This window comes from Anoplophora glabripennis, unplaced genomic scaffold (genome assembly GCF_000390285.2).
Source record: "Anoplophora glabripennis isolate ALB-LARVAE unplaced genomic scaffold, Agla_2.0 scaffold601, whole genome shotgun sequence".
Lineage (NCBI taxonomy): Eukaryota > Metazoa > Arthropoda > Insecta > Coleoptera > Cerambycidae > Anoplophora > Anoplophora glabripennis.
The window spans coordinates 9965-30470 of record NW_019416677.1 but is presented as its reverse complement, the minus strand read 5'-3'; the positions used below and the strand labels follow the sequence as shown (position 1 = coordinate 30470).

The 20506-nt window shown below is 32.7% G+C and overlaps 1 protein-coding gene across 3 annotated transcripts in view; it reads right to left on the bottom strand.

Annotated features, from left to right (window-relative positions):
• Window positions 1-20506, bottom strand: part of LOC108913429 (band 4.1-like protein 5) — a 38758-nt gene that overhangs the window by 10658 nt on the left and 7594 nt on the right. For all 3 annotated transcript variants that reach the window (XM_023455217.1, XM_023455219.1, XM_018718981.1), the window contains 5 exons: window positions 19037-19245; window positions 18793-18986; window positions 15694-15909; window positions 15459-15628; window positions 11029-11182 (listed from right to left, as the gene is read on the bottom strand). In XM_023455217.1, the coding sequence (XP_023310985.1) occupies window positions 11029-11182; window positions 15459-15628; window positions 15694-15909; window positions 18793-18986; window positions 19037-19245 (943 nt within the window). The remainder of the gene's footprint in view (window positions 1-11028; window positions 11183-15458; window positions 15629-15693; window positions 15910-18792; window positions 18987-19036; window positions 19246-20506) is intronic.

Genomic DNA, 20506 nt, shown 5'->3' with positions numbered 1-20506 from the left:
ATTTCGTATTATTGAGATATATTATTTTTGCAATGCGAAATCAAATTCTGTGAATTATTATTCTTGAATTATTTACTGATTTGTTTTTGTTTTTAATTAACCCTTTCGCTGCGCAATACGTCTGAACTACCGCGCCGTGCGCGAAAGTTTATCGCGTGCGAATATATACATCTGGAGCAGTTAGACCACTTATAGTTTTACATTATGTTGTGTTAAATTACGGTTTACGATAAATTTTACGATTTTATTTTGAATAAAATACAGTATATGTACTAAATAGAAACTGAAAGAAACATGAACAATCTTGGTATTATTACCAGTACCTCTTTCCATAAAAATATTTGTCACAATCGGTATAAGCTCGCCCGCAAAAATTCGCCTTACCAATTGCAATAACCGAGTCACTAATGCGCATGGTTGGGAATATATACAGTTTGAGCAGCCTGATCCAATTTAACTATTCATGCGAATTAATCCGTCTGGAGCAGTTTGAGCCCTATAAATGTTTAGCGAATATATACGTTTGAAGCAGTGAAAGGGTTAATGCCAAAAATGTGAATATTTAACATAGGTTCTTATGGGAAATGCTACGATGCATACTTTTACAATCGAATAACGGGCAAAAAAAAATGTAAATGGTAAGACGAAAAAATAGGTAGCGGGAAATTAAAAAAAACGTTTCGATACACAAATTAGTCATTAAAAATGGATTAAATTCAACTTGTGTTTATTTGTGTAATTCAATTTGGAACAATAATATAAAATGGGATATTTTCAAATGAAATATGTTTCTTGAAATCTTTTTTTATTTATAAAGTACGATAAACTTTCAATACAAGAAGTAAAAATATAGCATCATATAAACAATGAAATATTTATACTTTGCATCACAGCTTATATAACAATCTTATGCATTTCGACATATTATGACAATTTTAATATCAATTTTTCATTTTAAAAACAACATTTCAATAATTTCGGTATATTTTTTAGAATATTTTTAGCAATAACATTTTATCACAGTATAATACTACATATACCAAATTGTATTATACTTTCATAAATGCAATCGCTTTAAATCCTTGTCTTATAAGGAACATTTGTATTCACAGAAGTGCAACATAGAAGTATGCTACTCATGCATGTAACTAAATCATATTTAAACCTTTCCAAGTGTATCATTTTGTGATCACAGTATGTAGATAATTTAAAATACATAAAAGTTCTTTGCAAAAAGAGCAATGTATGCTTTGTGCCACTCTGTCGATGCGCTCGAACGGTGTGCGGAGGCTCTGGCTCCACAATCTTCTCTTCAACAGCCTCTTCTTTTGCTATTTTCTATTCTAATTCTCAAGGACTCATACTTTCTTTTGGTCACAAATTTTCCTTTCTACCGACTCTGTTCTTCATCCGACATTTTATAGGTTAAAGTAATCGGCTGTGCGAGCGATCACATAGCATAATGTCTATATACATGACAAGGACTGCCAACTTACAAATAATAAACTCAGCATACTCGTGCGCTGTTGTCACATTTCTGTTGCAACATTTCACATTTATTTCTGCATATTGGGTAAAAAATAATAATTGTGGAATAGAAATATATAATTTTAAGTATTTTAAACTCGATTTTATTCAATATCTACAAGCAAGTATCTGTTGCGTTTGTGGACTGTATGACCAAATTAAAGAGAAAAAAAAATTGCGAAGGTGAAGTTGCACACTTACCCCTTAATTGCAGCAACAACACCAATCACCAAGAAGGCACCAAAATAAAAATCAAAAGCGTGACGAGCGGCGAATCTATCGTCTTGCGTGTACTTCTCGGAATCGAATGGTTCACTCGCGGACAGGGTCTTCGGTCCAACCTCACACCTTTATTTTTCCGCGAGTTTTAATATTAAAAATAAAAGTGTCGCTAATTGTACAGATTAAGTCTAACTTAAAAACTAATTAATCGGCAGGACGCACCAGTATCTCAATCTAGTTACTTTCTAGTCATAGAGAATATTTTTCTTTGCATTGACAGCAATGATTTTACAACACGGTAAGTATAGGCCCCCCCGAGTTCTGCTTCACCCCCTTCCCCCCAAATGAAGCACCCGATCCTCCTTAATAGCAATAAAAAAATTAGTTGAAATTTTGGACACAATCATTATATTTCACATTATATTAAAAAGTGATTTGTAACATATTTTTACGTCTAAAAAATTAAGTTCATTGGTCTCACCAGGAGAAGAAAAAAATTCTGTGAAGCTAAAGTATTGTTTTGGTATAAAACATCAACTACTTTAAGACAATTAAATTTATATTTATGTAATAAATTTCAACATAATCCATCAACTTTGATGTTTTTTATTTGATCATCATTGATTTGTAACGTCAGAACTCAGAACCGATTGTCGCCTAATGTGGCTCATCACGCACATAATTTTAATACAGTTATTAAAAACTTCCAAATAAAATTTTTCAATATCATCATAAGAGTCCACACAGGAATACACAAGTATCAATTTCTAGGTAGTGGACGATTAATTCAGTGTACTTTTAATGGAACAAAGACAAGTAAAATATCTTCCCATACATAATATATGTATAATCCTCTAAGTTTAAAAGTGCAGTGAATATTCTGATTGCACATCACCATCATCAGCATCTGGTATACCATTGAGATAAATATTCATAATATATAAAAATAAATAGGTATTAAAAATACTTATAATTTCTTCCAAAGCTTAAAACAGGATGAAAAAATGATAACCATACCGCAAAGTGACATAAATATGCTGCAAAGATTCTCTACACAGTTCTATTGTTGTAAATGTATGCACAAAATATTAGTTGAAATTAGCCGCAATTCATGTAGTACATTAGAGATGGGCAATACAGATCCTTCTAATGATTCATACGATCCGAAATGTATCGATACAAAGATCCCCATCAAGGAATCACATTTCGTGCTGCATGCAGATAATAACTGGCAAGCTGGTATTGTAGATGTGGATGTGTATGCTTACTCTTTCTCTATACCTCGTGTCTCGTTCTCTGTCCCCTCTCATTCTAATATGATAGAAATGTTGGAGCAGTCGGTGATTGAATTCACAGTTTGCATTGCCTGTTTCGTGATATTTATTCATTAATCTAATTTTAGGCAGATACTTGTTACTGAACTGCAGTAAGATGTAACTATGAGCTCTAATAGAACATACAATATTTGGGCTCACTTCGAGAAGGCAAGACACAACTTACAAGCCAAATGTAATTATTTTCAATCAAAGGAGGTTCAACACAGGATTTATGCGATTTATACGAAGCATCCCACAACAGTGTAGTGAAAAGAATTGAGAATTGAGAACACAAATGACTTGCAGACTAAAACGAATAATGCCAGTACTTCTGCTGCAGGTAACTTTTCAAATCCATGTAAAAAATTAAAATATAGTCAGCAGGTTCTCGCAGACAATACTTTTATCCACAGACCTTTGTCGCAAAATAAAAGTACAAAGTGTAGTAGCCAGGTTTGAAACTGCTGCCTGATCTGGCCTGGTGGTGGCTTTAGGCACTAGAACGGTCGTGCGAATGTGTAGCGACGGAAGCAAACACGATGTAGTTACGTTATGTTTTCGTTATGGTATGGTTACGTTTTTGTAAACTTGCTAGAATGCTTAAGTAGTGTGCAGAATAAAAGTGTTTGGAGATCGAACGAAAGACTTTAATTTAAACCAAATTCATCGTCCCACGGCGCTCCAACTCCTACAAAAGTTAGATTTTCAGTTAGTGAAAATGATAGCTTCTGAGTATTAACCTCTAATATTGTTGCAAATAGACAATTCCAAATATTTGTACAAATGTTAAATCCGAATTATGCACTGCCTTTGCAGAGAACAATTTCGAATATTTTACCACAATTATATCACAAAGTATCTGATGAAGTTAGAAAACAAATACATTCATCTGTTTCTATAACTATGGATGATTAGACATATTTGAACAATGATAGGTGTTTGTTACTGTTCATTTCATAGAGGACATAGACTGTGAAATGAAATCGTTTCTATTAAACTGATTCCAATACACCAAAAGGCACACAGCAAGAAAACTAGCAAATCAAACTAAAATAATTTTAAATGAATGGGGCTTAGCCCATATAAAAGAGGTGGTAAGAATAGGTGGGAAGCATTTGCCGTGATTTGCGCACACCATAAATCTAGTTGTAGAAATGTCATTGAAAGAAATTGGACATGTTCAGTTAAAAAGAAAAAACTAATTTAATAAGAGCCCTGTGGCAACTGCAAAACTTAGAGAAGTCAAACAACAAAAAGGATATGAAGTATTAAACTTAAAACAGGATTGTCCGGCTCGTTGAAACTCCATTTATGAAATATTTCAACGAATCCTGGAAGTGAAAGAACCTTTAATATCAACTTTAGCTTTAACAAACATCGAATCCGAAGTATTAACGCAAAATGATTTCATAGACGACAGTGGTATTGTATTAACTGTGAAATGAAATTGTTTCTACTAGACTGCTTCCAATACACCCAAAGCACACAGCAGTAAACCTAGCAAATGAAACCAAAATAATTTTAAATGAATAGGGCTAAGATAATAAAATTTTCGGCATAATAACAAATAATGTGGTGAATGTAACAGAGGTGGTAAGAATATGTGGGGGGAAACATTTGCCGTGCTTTGTGCACACCATAAATTGCACATGTTCAGTCAAAAGTAAAAACTAATTTAAGAAGAGCCCTGTGGCAACTGCAAAACTTAGAGAAGCCAAACAACTATGAATATGAAGTATTAAACTTAAAACAGGACTGTCCAGCCTGTTAGAACTCCATTTATAAAATATTTCAACGAATCCTGAAAGTGAAAGAATCTTTAGCTTTAATAAACTTCGAATCCGAAGCATTAACGCAAAATGATTGGAAGGTCCTTGATCTTGCATGTAAAGGTCTGAATGTTTTCTTGAAGTAACAGAAATAAATGCGGAAAAGAACGTAAGTAACAATATTTAAATTAATTATAAGTAATGCCCTGATAAGACATTGTAACAATTTGCAAAATGAAAATAACTTGCCAACCGACTATTTTTGAGGGTATGCATCAACAATTAATAAAACGTATTCAAAATAAATCAGACAATTTACTACTAACCGAAACAACATTCCTAGATCCCTGATTTACAAAAAGAGGGTTATAGCGGGAATATTAACACGAAAAAGTCAAACAATCAGCAACACTGCTTTGCAATGGAGTAAAACTGTAAACAAATGAAAAAGATATAACAGAATATGAAATGGAAATAGAGCCTGTACATAAGATGCCAGAAACAGTAAAAGAATCTGTATGGGATGAATATGATAAAAATCCCCAGAAATAGAAAATCCTACTACTGTGTCGTTGAAATTAACCGATGTATACAGGAGCCCCTTCTTAGAAGAACAGAAAATCCGTTATTCTGATGGAAAGATTGTTGTATCCTAGACTTGTTTAATTACCGTAATAAAAAAAAGATTATCGATTAGAGATGCAAAAGGCAAAAAATATTTGTCCAATGCCAGTAAAATGTTTAAACATTTAGAGGCTTGTTCGAGTTGCCCACAAAAGGTAAAAATAAAAATATGGGTCAGTAAACAATCTACCACCAGTACAATTAGTTCCTTAGAAACGGAAGCTTCTAGAAGTGTTTCTATGATTAAGTTTTTGTACACTATGAAAAAAAAACGAGCAGAATAAATTGGAAGAGGCTTTGGCTCGAGGAATTTATTCAACTTCTAATCCGTTACAAATTGTTGAAGATCCGTACTTTTCAAAATTTATCAAGCTTCTCAAGCCAAGGTTTAAATTGCCTGGATGAAAAAAAAAATGCTACAAGCCTATTAAACAAGGAATATGTGAAACTGTTTGAGATGGACACACATAAATAACATCTCACATATAAATATAGCAATTTCCATGCCTCAGACAATATTTTTAAAAATTATTGAAAGTGGAGTTGAACGACATTACAGGTGAATACATGTACAATGTACATAAAACGTGTTAAACACAGAAATTGATTCGATAGATCCTGACAAAGTGAGTGTTGTTGTAACAGATAATGCACCTAACATTGTTAACCAACAAATATCCACATATAATTTATTATGGATGACCTATTAGCAAAAGATTTTACAAAAATCCCAAATATCTCTCATGCGATCGCATCTGCTAAAGATGTCATCCAATATTTTAATAATTAGAACATTCCAAAACAAACCTTTATGAAGGTACAGGCCGAACGAAATGAATGTTTAATTTCTCTAAAGGTACCCATAGGCACTAGATGGGGCACTACATTAGTAAGTATAGAAACAAAACAAAGCTACAAGCTAGTTGCCTAGATCCACTTATTGTGAATAGCATCGATGCTCAAATTAAAAAAATCATTATGGACGACGAACATTTTTTGGAATAATGTACAGAGATCTTACAATCTTCTTGAGCCCATATCCAAAGCTATAAATAATCTTAAAGGGGATGCAGCTACTTTAGCATATATTCGTCTTAATATAGGTAAGATGGAAACCTGCAGAATTTTTCTACTACAGAAGTAAGAATATTTCGGTATTTATCAAATCGTAAAGAATTTCCATTTCATGAAGTTCAATTAGCAGCAAGTTTACTATGTTCTAGTCATCATGTAGGAAATTTATCTGAAGATGCCATGAGCTTTATAGCTAATAATTTATCTTCAAACGATGGACATTGACGAAACTTTGATCTTGTGTGAATTGACAGAGTATAGGACTCAACGAGGTAGCTGGGACAAAGCAAGAGCTTGGAAAGTTTTCCCAAAGACCCATCTCTGTAAGATTGCTTGCAAATTCTTGTCTATGCTAGCTACTACAGTACAACTTTAAAACACATGCTAATATAAAGACCAAAAAAAGAAATAAACTGACAGTAGAAAGAACAAAGAATCTTGTCAAAGAAAATTTAAAGTTTCTATCAGAGGAAGACAAATTGAGATATACAGCAGGGCCTTGATAATCCGTACCCCAGCTAGTCCGAACGCCTCTATAATCCGAACGAGCCCCTTTACCCCTGCGCAACCGCCGTTTCTCACAGTTTCTGTCTCGCCAGTGCCACGCAGTGCGTTTTTTGTTTGGAATAGGCAGATGAAGTCGACATTTCTATTCCGGAAAAAATGCTGCTACGTAAATTAAGGGATAAAGCATTTTCTATGTCGCTAAATACTACTCGTCAAAGCACTATATTAAGAATTCTTTAAAAAAGTGTGATTAATAGCATTTTATCTAACATACATCTAACGTACATACTTAAATAAATACATTATAATGTAAAATATTTTTGTTTTATTTCGAAAAATCCCTTTCAAATTGTCTACATACTATAATCCGAACGCTTCGTGAATCCGAACAGGGTATAAATTTTCGGTGTTCGGATCATCGAGGCCCTGCTGTAAATGCAAACATCTAAGTAAATGATTTAGAAGATAATGATAAATAAGACAATGAAATGGATATATCAGAAGAACCCGTTGTACAAAGTGATCGCAATGATGTCAGTGATACTGACCAACTATTAAGTAATTATAGCTGCTTTCTTTCGGTTGCCGTTTTCGGATCTTGTCAGATTATATGAACAGGATCGGTAATCCCCTTTCCCCTATGAATCAAACTTTTTCTGTGATTCGAACGTTTGATCGCGATCATATATTTAATATAACCTAAAAATTGTGGTGGCTTCTTTTTTCCCTAAGACGGCAGTTACTATTTTTTATTTTAATTCTGCATAGAAAAATAGATATACCAAAATGAATTCGAGTAATGCTAATATTATGAAAATATTACAACTGGAATGTGAAGGAATAATAGTAAATTTGGAAGTAACAGACGATGATTTCAATAGAGCTTCAACAGGTACCTAGATAATGTAAATAACATTACATCAGAGATCTAAAGTATAATACTTTATATCTGTACATTACATACATCTTTATTCTCAATTAAGTTATGAAAATTATCCATCTACATTAGCTGTATGTTTATTTCAGATTTAGTATATGCACAACAACTTTTCAATGAACATCAGAGTGTAACTGCAACAGCTGAACAAAAAATAAGGAAAATGACGCATTTTGGTCAGATGCGGAAACATTGTTGTTGATATCTTTATATGAAAATCACAAAGATGATTTCCATAATGCAAAAAAAATTAAAAAAGTTTGGATAATGATTGTGGAAGAAATGGCAGCACATAACTATTTTGTAAGTAAATAAAAAGTACCTGTTAAAATATCTATAAAAGAAATATGTTACTTGTAGCGAACTGCTGAAAAAATAGGAAGGAAGTGGGCCAACTTGATGAGAATATATTGAGCTGTCAACGACAATAGAGGACTGCGGAAGACTGGCAGAAGTGCTTTAAACTATAAATATTATGATAGACTTGACGAAATATTTGGTAATAAACTATCAAATACTACATCATTAAATATTATTGATGTAGGAGTTAATGAAGAAGTAATGCCTGCTAGGGAATCCGAAGTAAATTAAACGAGCAATATTGTAGATGAAACAGAATCAGGTTCTGAAATACCAGAAATAGTAAAGAATGATATTCCTGTACCAAAGCCAAAAATTACAGAAAAAGGAAAAAGACGTAAGGAAAGACTGGAAATAGAAAATAAAAAAATTAAAATTGAACAAAGAAGAAAAGAAGTAAGTGCTGTTATATCGCACATTAGAATTCGCAAAAAGATCAACTGTACTAGTGCTGAAATGAAAACCTCACAATTTCTCTTAGATTTAACACGTTTATATTACAGTTCTCTTTGTTATTTTTAATTTGTTAGAATTAAATTAATTTTTTTTTTGATAGGTACATTAATCTTAAGTAAAATAAAAAATAAATGAAGTAAACAGTAGATATAAATATTCAACCTCAATAAAAATTTCATCATTAATATAATTTTTCATTTTACATATGTTGTGTAGAATACATGCTGTAATCACACAATTTGATATAAAAGATAACTTATTGTTATCAAATTTTTGCAATCATCTGAATCTTTTAAATGCCATATGCATTTTCTATCATTATTCTAGTGGATGAATGTTTATATATATTATTATTATATTATTATTTATATTCAGTTTCTACTGCTGTAAGATGCCCATTATCTCTTATGGGTGTGTCCAACCAGTGTAAACGTGGACAGGCTGAATCCCCAAGAAGTTTATACCTTCCATGAAAGTGACTATCGATATCCTCTATACTTTTTCTATAAAGTGATGATCGTCTAAAGACACGGGCATCATGTAGAAGAGAACCAGGTTCACCTACACGAACATCAATAAATAACATTTCCGAATTAACTACTCCCTGCATGATCACACTATGGTACCCTTTTCTATTGCAATAATCAGTCTGATGGTGTTTCGGTCTGTTTATTTGGAAATGAGTTCCATCTATAGCACCTATGATATCTTGTAACCCTTGTTTTCGAGCAAATGCAATACTATGGCTGTGACATTTATCTTCATTTGGCCATTTTACTTGTAGCAACAGTAACAAAAAATTGTATTATATTTTTTATTGTGTTGTATTTAAGCACAACTTATAGTGATATTAAAACTATCACCAATCTGTCTAAATGTTTCTAAATTCGCCAAATACCAAACAGTAACCAAAATAGCCTTTTCAGGTGTTACTCGAGGCCAACCACCTCTTGGTGGTGAAATATTGGGCCTGTACATGTCTATAAATGATTGTAATGTAGTTCGTTCCATTCTAAAATGAGCTTTAAAGTCTGTAATGGAATACTGAGGTACAACAATTTCCACAAATTTTTTTATTCGAATATGATATTTTCTATTATCCTCGTCAGAACTGGACGAGCTGCTACCGATAGGTGTTTCAATTTGGACTAATTCAGACTAGAAAACAATCAAATTTGTTGAAATGTGGAATTAATAGGTAATACTTACAATGCAAACTTCAGAAACCTGAAGTTCTTAACTAACCAGTAACATGTGTTGAAGGGTAAAAATTTTATCCATAATTATTATTTTTTATTTAAATTGATATTTTGGTTATGTTGGAAAACGTCAACAGTAAACAGTGATATCCTGTTCTCTTCGAAATTGGATTCATGGATCTAGTTTGTGTTTGTCTGATCCTGATTCAATGATCATGATTCAAAGTTAATAGCGAAACAAAACGGCTAGTGATATCCTGTTCTCTTCGAAATTGGATTCATGGATCTAGTTAGTGTTTGTCTGATCCTGATTCAGTGATCATGATTCAAAGCTAAGAGCGAAAGAAAACGGCTTATAAAACTGATACCTATGGAACTGATAAACAGTTGGAAACTGAAGCTGAAAATATCCAAGAAATAGAAGGTGAAAGCGTTAAAAACAAGGAGAATATAATACCAAAAAAGATTATATTTTTAAAAAATATCAAACTGAAAAATGAATCTACAAGAATTTATTTTATGTTAATTAATAAATTATTTATTTTGAATACTACCACTATTATTTCATTATTCCTATGTGTTACTTTAGAATTTTGCCAGTTTAATTAATTATAACCATTAATGTTGCCACAATTTACAATAAGCATGCACATGTTCAAAAAACAAAACAAAAGAAGAATATTTCCTATATTCTGTTTCTATTCATATTGAAAATAGAAAAAATTAAATAAACTTAAAATATCATTTTATTTCCAGTGTGGCAGAAATATATAATTAAATTAAAAAGAAAAAAGACAAATGTTCACCAGCCTTTTTATGTTTGTGAACACTTAATTTTTCAAATTCCTCAACTCCTATTTTTGCTATGCATTTTAAAACTTTAAATGCCAAAAGCGGATAATTTCTGATATCGATGATAATTCATTAGATTACATCAGGCTCTAATCATCATCATCATCATCAATAATCAACATTATAATCATTATCACCATCATCATCTTTCATCATAATCATCATTATTATAATAAATAACTAACCTGTACGTAGAACCACAACCAAGAGATGCTTTCCCAAACGAATTTCCGGTTGAAGCTTTTCCAAAAGAAGTAACAGAGGCTTTTCCAAAACTATTCTGTCCAATTGATGCCTTGCCAAAGCTGTTCCGACTTTCTACACCAATCGATTCAGGACCTATAATTTACATTATTTATATTAATTATAAGGGGTGCTTTATCACAAACTGTACGTACCGTAATGGCACAGTGGAGGGCAATGTAGATGAGTATGGAATGATCACTTAAATAAATTGTGGGTTAATGTTTGTAGATATACAAGTTTATCCATGCATTTCCACTATAACTTATATTGGTTCTAGGTTTTAAACTATTCAAGTACTTTAAGGGGGAATATCCGAGTAGACAAAAATGTTTTTTCAAATTTTTGTTCATTTTAAAGTTTGTAGTCTTAAGAATATTGTGTGTAAATTTCAAATTGGAATTCCAATGATTAAGTAAAAAAGTTTTTTTCAATATTGCATATTATGTAATTATTATAATTTTTTTATAAAAATCGATTTTTGCAAGTCTCCAGGTTTAGAAAATTAAGAATATCGTGTGTAAATGTCATCTTGATATTCCAAGAACTGTAAAATGGGAGATTTAAAAGAAGCAACTAATTTACCAAGCGTGTCAATTCTTTGCCAAACTTCAAACGTTATTATCTTGAAACATTGAAAGATACTATTCAGAGGTCCCCAAAATACTCAGAAAACAGCTCGATCAACTGCTTCCATAATTTGACACAATATTTTCACACAGGTTTTCTACTTCGGAACGTAGGATTTTTTTTCACTTAATTATTTTTCTTTTGTAAAGCCAGAAAGGTCGGACATTAAAATTGAATGATTTTTTTTTTAAATCCTACATTATATTTCAAGAATCTTTTTGAAGTTATTTTTTACACCAGCTACGACAACAGCGCTCCCAATCGACATATATTTATAAAGAAATTTGTCGGCATACCTCAACATGCATACTTTCAAATAAAATAAACCTGAATAAAATCGAACAGATAGTTTTTGAGACAATTCATAAAATTCACATATTTTTTCTGTTGCCTACTCAGAAATTACACTTTCATTTATTTTTCATATACATACTCTGTAATCTACTGAAAGTCAAAGTCAGATTGTCAAAATTGACAACAGTATCAGGAAAATTTCCATTTTTTTGTAGCCATTCTGAAAAGTTTGCATTGCATATTTTTTCTATTTCATACAGCATATTGAAAGTACATATTTTAATCAGCTTTTTAACATTATCATTGAGAACAGTTAAAACTATTATATAATTTATGGTAGGTTAGAATTCCTACATTAAGTTAAACAATAAATATGTGTTACAATAAGAAACATTATAAAGGATTACTAAGAAAGATTACCAAGAAAAATTAACAATTATTGTCTTTGCTTTTAAGAAGTTTGAAAAAATATAAAATATGAATCGAAGATACAAAAAATCTCAACCAAATCATTGAAAATATATTAATAATAACAAATGAAAGAACAAGTAAAACCTTGAACAAGGATATTAAGTTCACTCCTGTTTAATGTTGTCATAGACTAAACAATATAAGAATAATGAAGAAAACACTGGAAATTTAAAATGATAAAAAAATAGTAAGTGATAGTGGGAAAGAATTACAATATTACCTAAACCATCTGAAGGAACAGCTCAGAAAGCATAACCTAAAGTTAACGATGAAAAGTCAAAAACATCAATAATTGAAAAACATGACGTAGGTACATCAAGTAAATGGACAGAAACTAAATCCTAACTAAACAATCAAATATAATGAAGACCAAAGGAATACTATTATAAGTTCAAAAAATATTGACCCTTTACTTTGAAAGCATAGGGATAGGGGAAAACTTTTGGTTTTAACATCTAGTGATGGCTAAATGACCAGTAACTAAGAAATCGGTATCTTAACGAAGAATGCTATCAGCCACTTTAGATCATTTATTTTTTTACATTGATTTACTTTTATATGAAAAAGAGAAATACAGGGTGCGGCAAACTGATAGGCACGATTTCAAATAGTCGTTGCTCGATTTGCGGAAGCAGCAACGCTGTGCACGCGGTCGCCTTAGGTAGATAAGTTTGTGCCATTTTCAATTATCGACATAGCTTGGACCGGAGCTCATCGCGCTTTCGCAGTGGAGGAGATCATTAGAAATGATGAAATGAGGCAGCGTGCCTTCCGTAATCAGTTTGATGTTGGTCATCATGGTGCGGTTCCGGGCAGAGGTTTTTAAATTTCCGTGAAACAGGTTCTGCACTTAAGCAAAAATTTACTGGCCCACCAAGGACAGCAAGAACAGCGGAAAATGTGAATGCAGTTAAAGAATCTCCATATAGCAGTCTCCCAGGCATTCAGCACGTCAGCATGCAGTTGCACTGGGAATGTCGGATCAAAGCATTCGGTGAACTTTACACAACTCACTCGGAATGCATCCGTACAAAATGATGGTGGTGCAAGAATTAAATGAAAGAGATTTTGAAACCCGTACTTTGTGCCGGGATATTCTTCGAAACATTCCCCCAGCAGCTGTTTTCATGTCCAGCGACGAAGCTCATTTCCACCTATCGGACGCTGTGAATAAGCAGAATTTCCGCTATTGGTCGAGAAATAATCCACAGGAACTTTATCAGCGACCACTTCACAGTCCAAAGGTTACCGTTTGACGTGCAGTATCTGAGTTCGGTGTGGGGTCCTTACTTTTTCGAAGAGGATGGAGTAACGGTAACAGTCAACAGAGATCGCTATTTTGATATGTTAAACAATTCTTTGCGTCCAAAAATCAACGAGTTAAACGATCATCAGCGAGAAGATCTATGGTTCCAACTAAAGCTTGTAGACAGTCCGGTCTGCCGAGGTTGTGAATCGGCAGATGAAACTTCTCTGCATATCCTGGGCGAGTGCCCGGGATTTGCACGTAGCAGAATGGCACTCCTTGGGAGACCCTATTTGGAACCCAAGGGACTGAGAGAAGTGTCAGCAAGAAAGCTTTTGGACTTTGTAGAAAGGACAAATCTACTTGCTGAATAGGACTAGTAGTGGGACGCACAATAGGCCTAATCAGGCTGCAGTGCTATGGGACTTATTAGGACCAACCACTAGAAGAAGAAGAAGATGGTTCCAGCAGGATCGGGGTATCCTCGGGTGGCCTCCCCATTTGCCTGATTTGTCCCCCTGCAATTTTTTTCTTTTGGGGATATCTCAAATCGAGTGTTTTTAGACATCGACCACAGAATTTGACAAGAAATTGCTGCGACTCCACAACAGATGATCCATAGATCAATAGCATATGTAGTTTCCAAAAATAAAAAACTGTCTTCTTTGCTTTGTGTGGTTTGGTTTTTATTGACATCCCGAATAGTTCCTATCACTTCGCCGCACCCTGTATTATGCTGATAAAATTGTACAATCTGACAGAAAGAAAAAGACATAAGTAATGCGTTTTTGAAAAAAATTGTTTAATCTTTAAGCTGTTACAAATTCGCTTCTCACTACAGGGATCTCGGAAACGGTAAGAGATACAAAGTAGCTTAAATGGGGGCAAAGTTGCATAATATCATGGGACCAACATTATGCTTCTAAAAATTCAAGGCTAACATTAGTTTTCGAAATATTTGAAAAAAACCGAAATGTTGGGAATCCATTTTTGTTTCATTTCAACCTTGTTTGAGGTAATCTTGAAAAAGGAAGAACACTTTTTGCCCTCTATCGAATGGCATAATCAATTTTTTTATGTAACATTTTGTCTTTCCAGGATCATCATCAACTTAATTTTTTTAAATACAACCCTGCAATATTTATTACATTTTTTGCAAGCCTTCATGACCCCCAATAATGTATTGCCTCAGCCCGAACCAGATTCAGACGTTTTGTCTCGAAAAATTCATCTTCAATGTATTCGTTCCAAATTTATCTAAATTTTTTATTTAGAATTCCATTTATTAAATTATTATATACTATAAGTGTCGTTAGACCCTGTGAGATCCACCTAGTTACTTAAACTATTACCATCACACATTGCAATGAAACAATACTAGTGTACTTTCAGTATGCTATATGAAATAGTAAATTGAAATATGCAGGGGAACTGTTTTGAATGACCAACAAAATTTGTAAATTTTCCCAATGTTGTCCTGAAATTTTGGAGTTCTGACTTCAAGAGTCTGTTGTTCTTCAGAGATATGTGGTACATACAAAAAATTAATTTTCACAAACATATTTGGTAAAAGGTCATGAATCACCGAATATCCACAAATTTTGACACGGGACTTTATTTAAGTGGTCCATTCTGCAATTACAGTACGTATAGTTCGTCATGAAACACCCTATATATTAATAAAACTATAGTTGTTCCACATTTCCGGAAATGTAAATATGTTTGAAATACCTGTTGGTATAATAGGTGATGGCGTCGGTGTAATACTCTTGGATATGTCATCTTTCACTGTACAATAAATAGGTTCGTTGGTAGCAGTAGACTTTTCACTGCTCGTCGAAGACATAGGTTGATTTTCTTTTTCCCGTTCCCTTAAGACATGACTCTGCCTTCGCCCGTACCTATAAAGAGGAGACATTAAATTCATATAATAAATTTTAAGAATTAATTCAGAAAATTGGACAACCTTTGACTAGGTTTCCTTTCTAATTGAACTGTCCGTCTAGCCCTATTCTGATAGGTACTTTGGTATTCTGTTCGACCAGAATATCTAAACCTGGAACCCATCCTAAAGAAATTTTGCCTTGCATTGGGACCTTTTACCGGAGCCCTCAGGCGGAAGAAACCGTGATGTTCAACGGCACATTTCCAAAGGTGTTTGCAGGCTTTCTCGTTATGCAACCTAAAATTTAAAAAAATTATGCAAAGTGTAAATTTAATGTGTCATTATTCAATATCTCTGGGGCCATGACATGTAAGAAGTTTGATTTCGGAATATTATGTATGATAATGGCGGCTCGTAATTCAAAAATATATTACCATACAAGGTGTTTTAGATCAAATACCAAAACAAACAATTTTTTTTAATTTATATTTTTCCAAAGGTTTTTGACATGAATCTAAATTCGACCTCAGAATTGCCCCATTACATCACGTTTTCGAGATATCCTAACCTAAAAGTGGTAAAAATACGTTTTTTTTTGTTATATTTGAGGTTATGTTACATAACAAGGTAATTTTTCCAATAGAACTTGTTATAGAATCTGAAAATACTTTTTCCCCTTTCCAAATCTATTTTGAATCATTCGAATATCTTCTTTCTTTTCCGAGAAGTCATCTGTGGAAATTAATTAATCTGGTGTATTCATTGATATTCAGAAATTGAGTAGCTTCAGATGAAGAAAAAGACAGAAGAATTTAATAACAAACACTTAAATTCCACTGGAATTTCAGGTTTTCTAAGGTTGACGATTACGAATATGAAGTCAGAATCCAAAATAGTGGATGAAAAAGAAAACAGAATTTACATCTGAAAAAAATGTTGTCGACTACAGAAAATTTCTAAAAGAAAATATGGATATACAGGCTGTTACAAAGCTTCTCACTACAGGGATCTCGTAAACGCTAAGAGATACGAAGTAGCTTAAATGGAGGGCAAAGTTGCATAATCAGGGGACCAACATTATGCCTCTAAATAATCAAGGCTAATGTAATTGGTTTAAGGTAATATTAAAGAAAAGAACACTTTCTTTGCCCTTTGCCCTTTGCCAATGGCATAATAAATTTTTATATGTAAAATTTTGTCTCTCCAGGACTATCATCAACTTAATTTTTTTAAATATGACCCTGCAAGCCTTCATGACCCCCAATACTGTACTCTGAGATTGTTGCGGTCATTGAATCCAAATGTTGCATTATACTTTTGAAATTCAAGATGGTGGATCCAATATTTCAGGCGAGGTGATTCTATAACACCATAACCTTGAGGATGGAATTTCCACTCAGAATAAAATTCACATACCACAGTCTATAACCCCATAGCACTTGAAATGGAATTTCGACACAGTAAAATTTTAAAACCATAGATTCTGTAATCCCATAACACTGATGATTAAATTTTCAAGCAAAAAAAACTAATATGGCAGACTACTGAATCCCATGGCATGGTAAAGTGGAATTTCCAAGTTTCTACGAATATGCCAAATAAATATTCAATGATTGGACATGAATTTTTAAGATTAGTACTTTGAGAAGTGTTGCGGAGAAAAATGATGTAAAATAACCTAAAAAAACGTGTTTTTCATACATTTAGGTTAGAGTATCTCTAAAATCTTATGTGGAGCAGCACCTTCTAAAATAAAAAATGTGATTATATTATTTTTAAATCACAAAATTATTATACTTTATTTCAAATGGACCACCCTATATTTTTGTTACAAGTGAAACATTAATTTTTCTTTCATCATGTCTATACTCCGCGGTCGAAATTATAGAGAGTGATTCAGACATAATATAAAAACACTATTACCATAATGCGTATAAATTATAAAATAATTTTTATACGGTTCAATATTGTTTATCTTTGTGCCGCTCGCTACGCACATCGATAGAATCTATAATCGTCTATAGACTGAGTTACACTGAACGTCGATCTATATTCTATCTCTGTCTTTTGCACTTGGTAGGGAATAGGGAAATGCTTCTTTAGTGGGTGTAAACGGACTTGATTTACCAGTCCTGAGAAACGTCATAGCATAAGCGTAGACGAGGGGTCTAATTCCATGGCTATAATAAATTTATAAATTAAAAAAACACAACTGGGACGTTTTAAAATGCTGTAATAATTAAAATGGATCAAAATGCCGATTATAGCAAACCGTAGAAAATATTAGATGTTATGTTTTATTATGTTTTTTCAATATTTTCTATATCTTGTTGCCTTTTACGCAGACACGCCAATGGATTTTCGTTCCCGGCACGCTTCATCCCCCTTACTAGTCCAAAAGCTAGCGATGAGTCACTCTCTATAATTTCGACCGCGGAGTATAGGTACTACAATACAAGTAATAATAAAAGTTGTAAACATTTTTCATAAAAACGAATACTAAATTCTCCAAGAATCTAAAAAATCAAGAAAAAATATAGCACCTTCTTGAATTCTGAAAAGTACACAAACACTATTTTTCGATATAGTCGCCTTCAACCTCAATGTACTCTTACTTTGTGGATATGACTAGTATGTTGTTTCTAATTAATGTATTTACAACTCTATATTGATCATTTAACACTGAAAATGAAAATACTGATGAAAATACTGAATGATTGTTAATCATTTACAGAAAGTGACATACTTATTTTTCTATATTTCATAGTTTTTATTGTTTGCCAATGACATTTTCTGGTGGTACAACAATTATTAATTATTGTCAAATGGTTCATTTAGAAGGCTTATAACAACTAATGATTACATTTAACGCGAGTCTCTTGAACGCCCGACAAATATGGATAACAGTTAGTGCAGATACATAGAATAAAAAATAGACCTACAAATACTTTTTTCATCTCCGACTATTGTACATAATGACTTAAAATTATACATAGTTTGTACTAAATTCATTTAAGCAAAAAACAAAAGTGCTAAAAACTCAAAAACATTTTTAACATACAAGCTCCACATGATACATGATGTTCCGAACAGAAACATCTAAATATAATGGAGTTGTTGTAAAGTTACACTCTAAATTTACACCCTGTATGTGTATAAATATATGAGTTTTTTTCTTACCTAAATACAAAAGTATGTTCTTGTTCTCTTCCTTGGTCATCATCTTCGACGACAACTAAAGTCAACTTTTTCTTCTTAAAATTCAGTTTGCCAATTTTTGGCCAAAAAAATAACCCGATTTTCTGATTAGGCTCTTCAAAAACTAAAATCCCTGTAGGTGTAAGACCTAATCTGTATTCCATACTGTCTTTCCCCTAAAAGTTAATCATCACCAATTTGAATAAATACATATTTCTCATCTTACTAAGACAGTATGCATATCCACACCGTACATTTCTAACCATTTTACTTCATTTAAATAACTCTGTTCGGCGTGTGCGGGAGATAAGCCTTTACATTTCTTAAATTCTTCAAGTATGTCTATCTCCATTTCTTCGGTCTGATTCGGAACGAACCGAAACTCGGAAACTGTTGCGGGAGTATGCTGAGATTCATCATAGTCGCCCAGTTCGGCTAAAATAAAAAATTTTCAATGGGGTTGGTAGTTTGAACATTAGGTACTAATCTTTAAGAACATTATGAAACCACATGCATTGGCAATAACTTTATTGTTACCTTATGCAACACTATTTTTTAACAAAATAGGCTCTAAAACCCTCTAAAAATCATATAGGTACTATAAACACATCTGATATGGTTCAAATGTTGTTCATGGAGATTAGATGACATTAAATTCAATATTTATAATAAAGTCTCACTAAATCTACCGGGAGTATATGAATTTGGAGATACAGGCAGTCCTCGTACTTACGGCATGTTCAGTTCTCAAAATATGACGTAAATCGAAACGATGTTTGTCGATTAATTTTTTTAATCTATTTCTATATAAAGTGAAGAAGTTAGGTTCTATCAGAACAAATAATATAAAAAACTACATATTAATATTAAATAATCATTTTATTTCCAAAACAAACCATGTATTTGGTACATATTTATTGCACAATTGAAAAAATAGAAAGAACAATAATAAAGACTAAATCATTGGTTTACAAACGTATCAATTCGACCTTAATTTCCTTCGTTTTTCTTGATTTCATACATTTCTTGGTAACATTGGTAGGAAGTAATAATTTTGTTATTAACATTAAAACTTCTTTCAAAATTTGGATCATATTCCTTAAAAATATTGTGAAATAGGAAATAGGCCATAACGTATCTCGAAACCATTGACGTTAAATTGGGGGACTGGTGTTAAAATATTGTCAACACAACTCGAAACGATGTAATTCGAGGACTGCCTATATATATACAAGGTGTCTCATAATTAGCTGCCAACCCTAAACAGGCCGATTCTATGATCAAAACTAAGTAAGAAAGTTCATATGAACATGAGTCCGGAAATGCTTCCTAAGGGCACAGGGACCCATTGAAGAGGGAGGAATGGAAATCATTTTTTTGCAATATCTCTCAATCGCGTTGTGATAAATGAATGAAATTTAGTATACACATCTAAATTTTGATGAACAATTTGATGGACTAATGGATTTATTTCCACAAGGTCCATTGGGGTGGATACGGGAGGGCCCTTGCTACTTTGCGTGTGTAACTTTTTCATCTTTGACTTTTTAACAAATTGGACAGCAAATTCCGTTTTCCTGAACTGTTTTACGTTAAAAAGGTACTCTTGTTTCAAATTGTTATCTTCAACGGTTTCTGAGAAAATCGCTCTTGAATTAATACCACTTTGGTCAATTTCATAGTAATTTAAACAAAA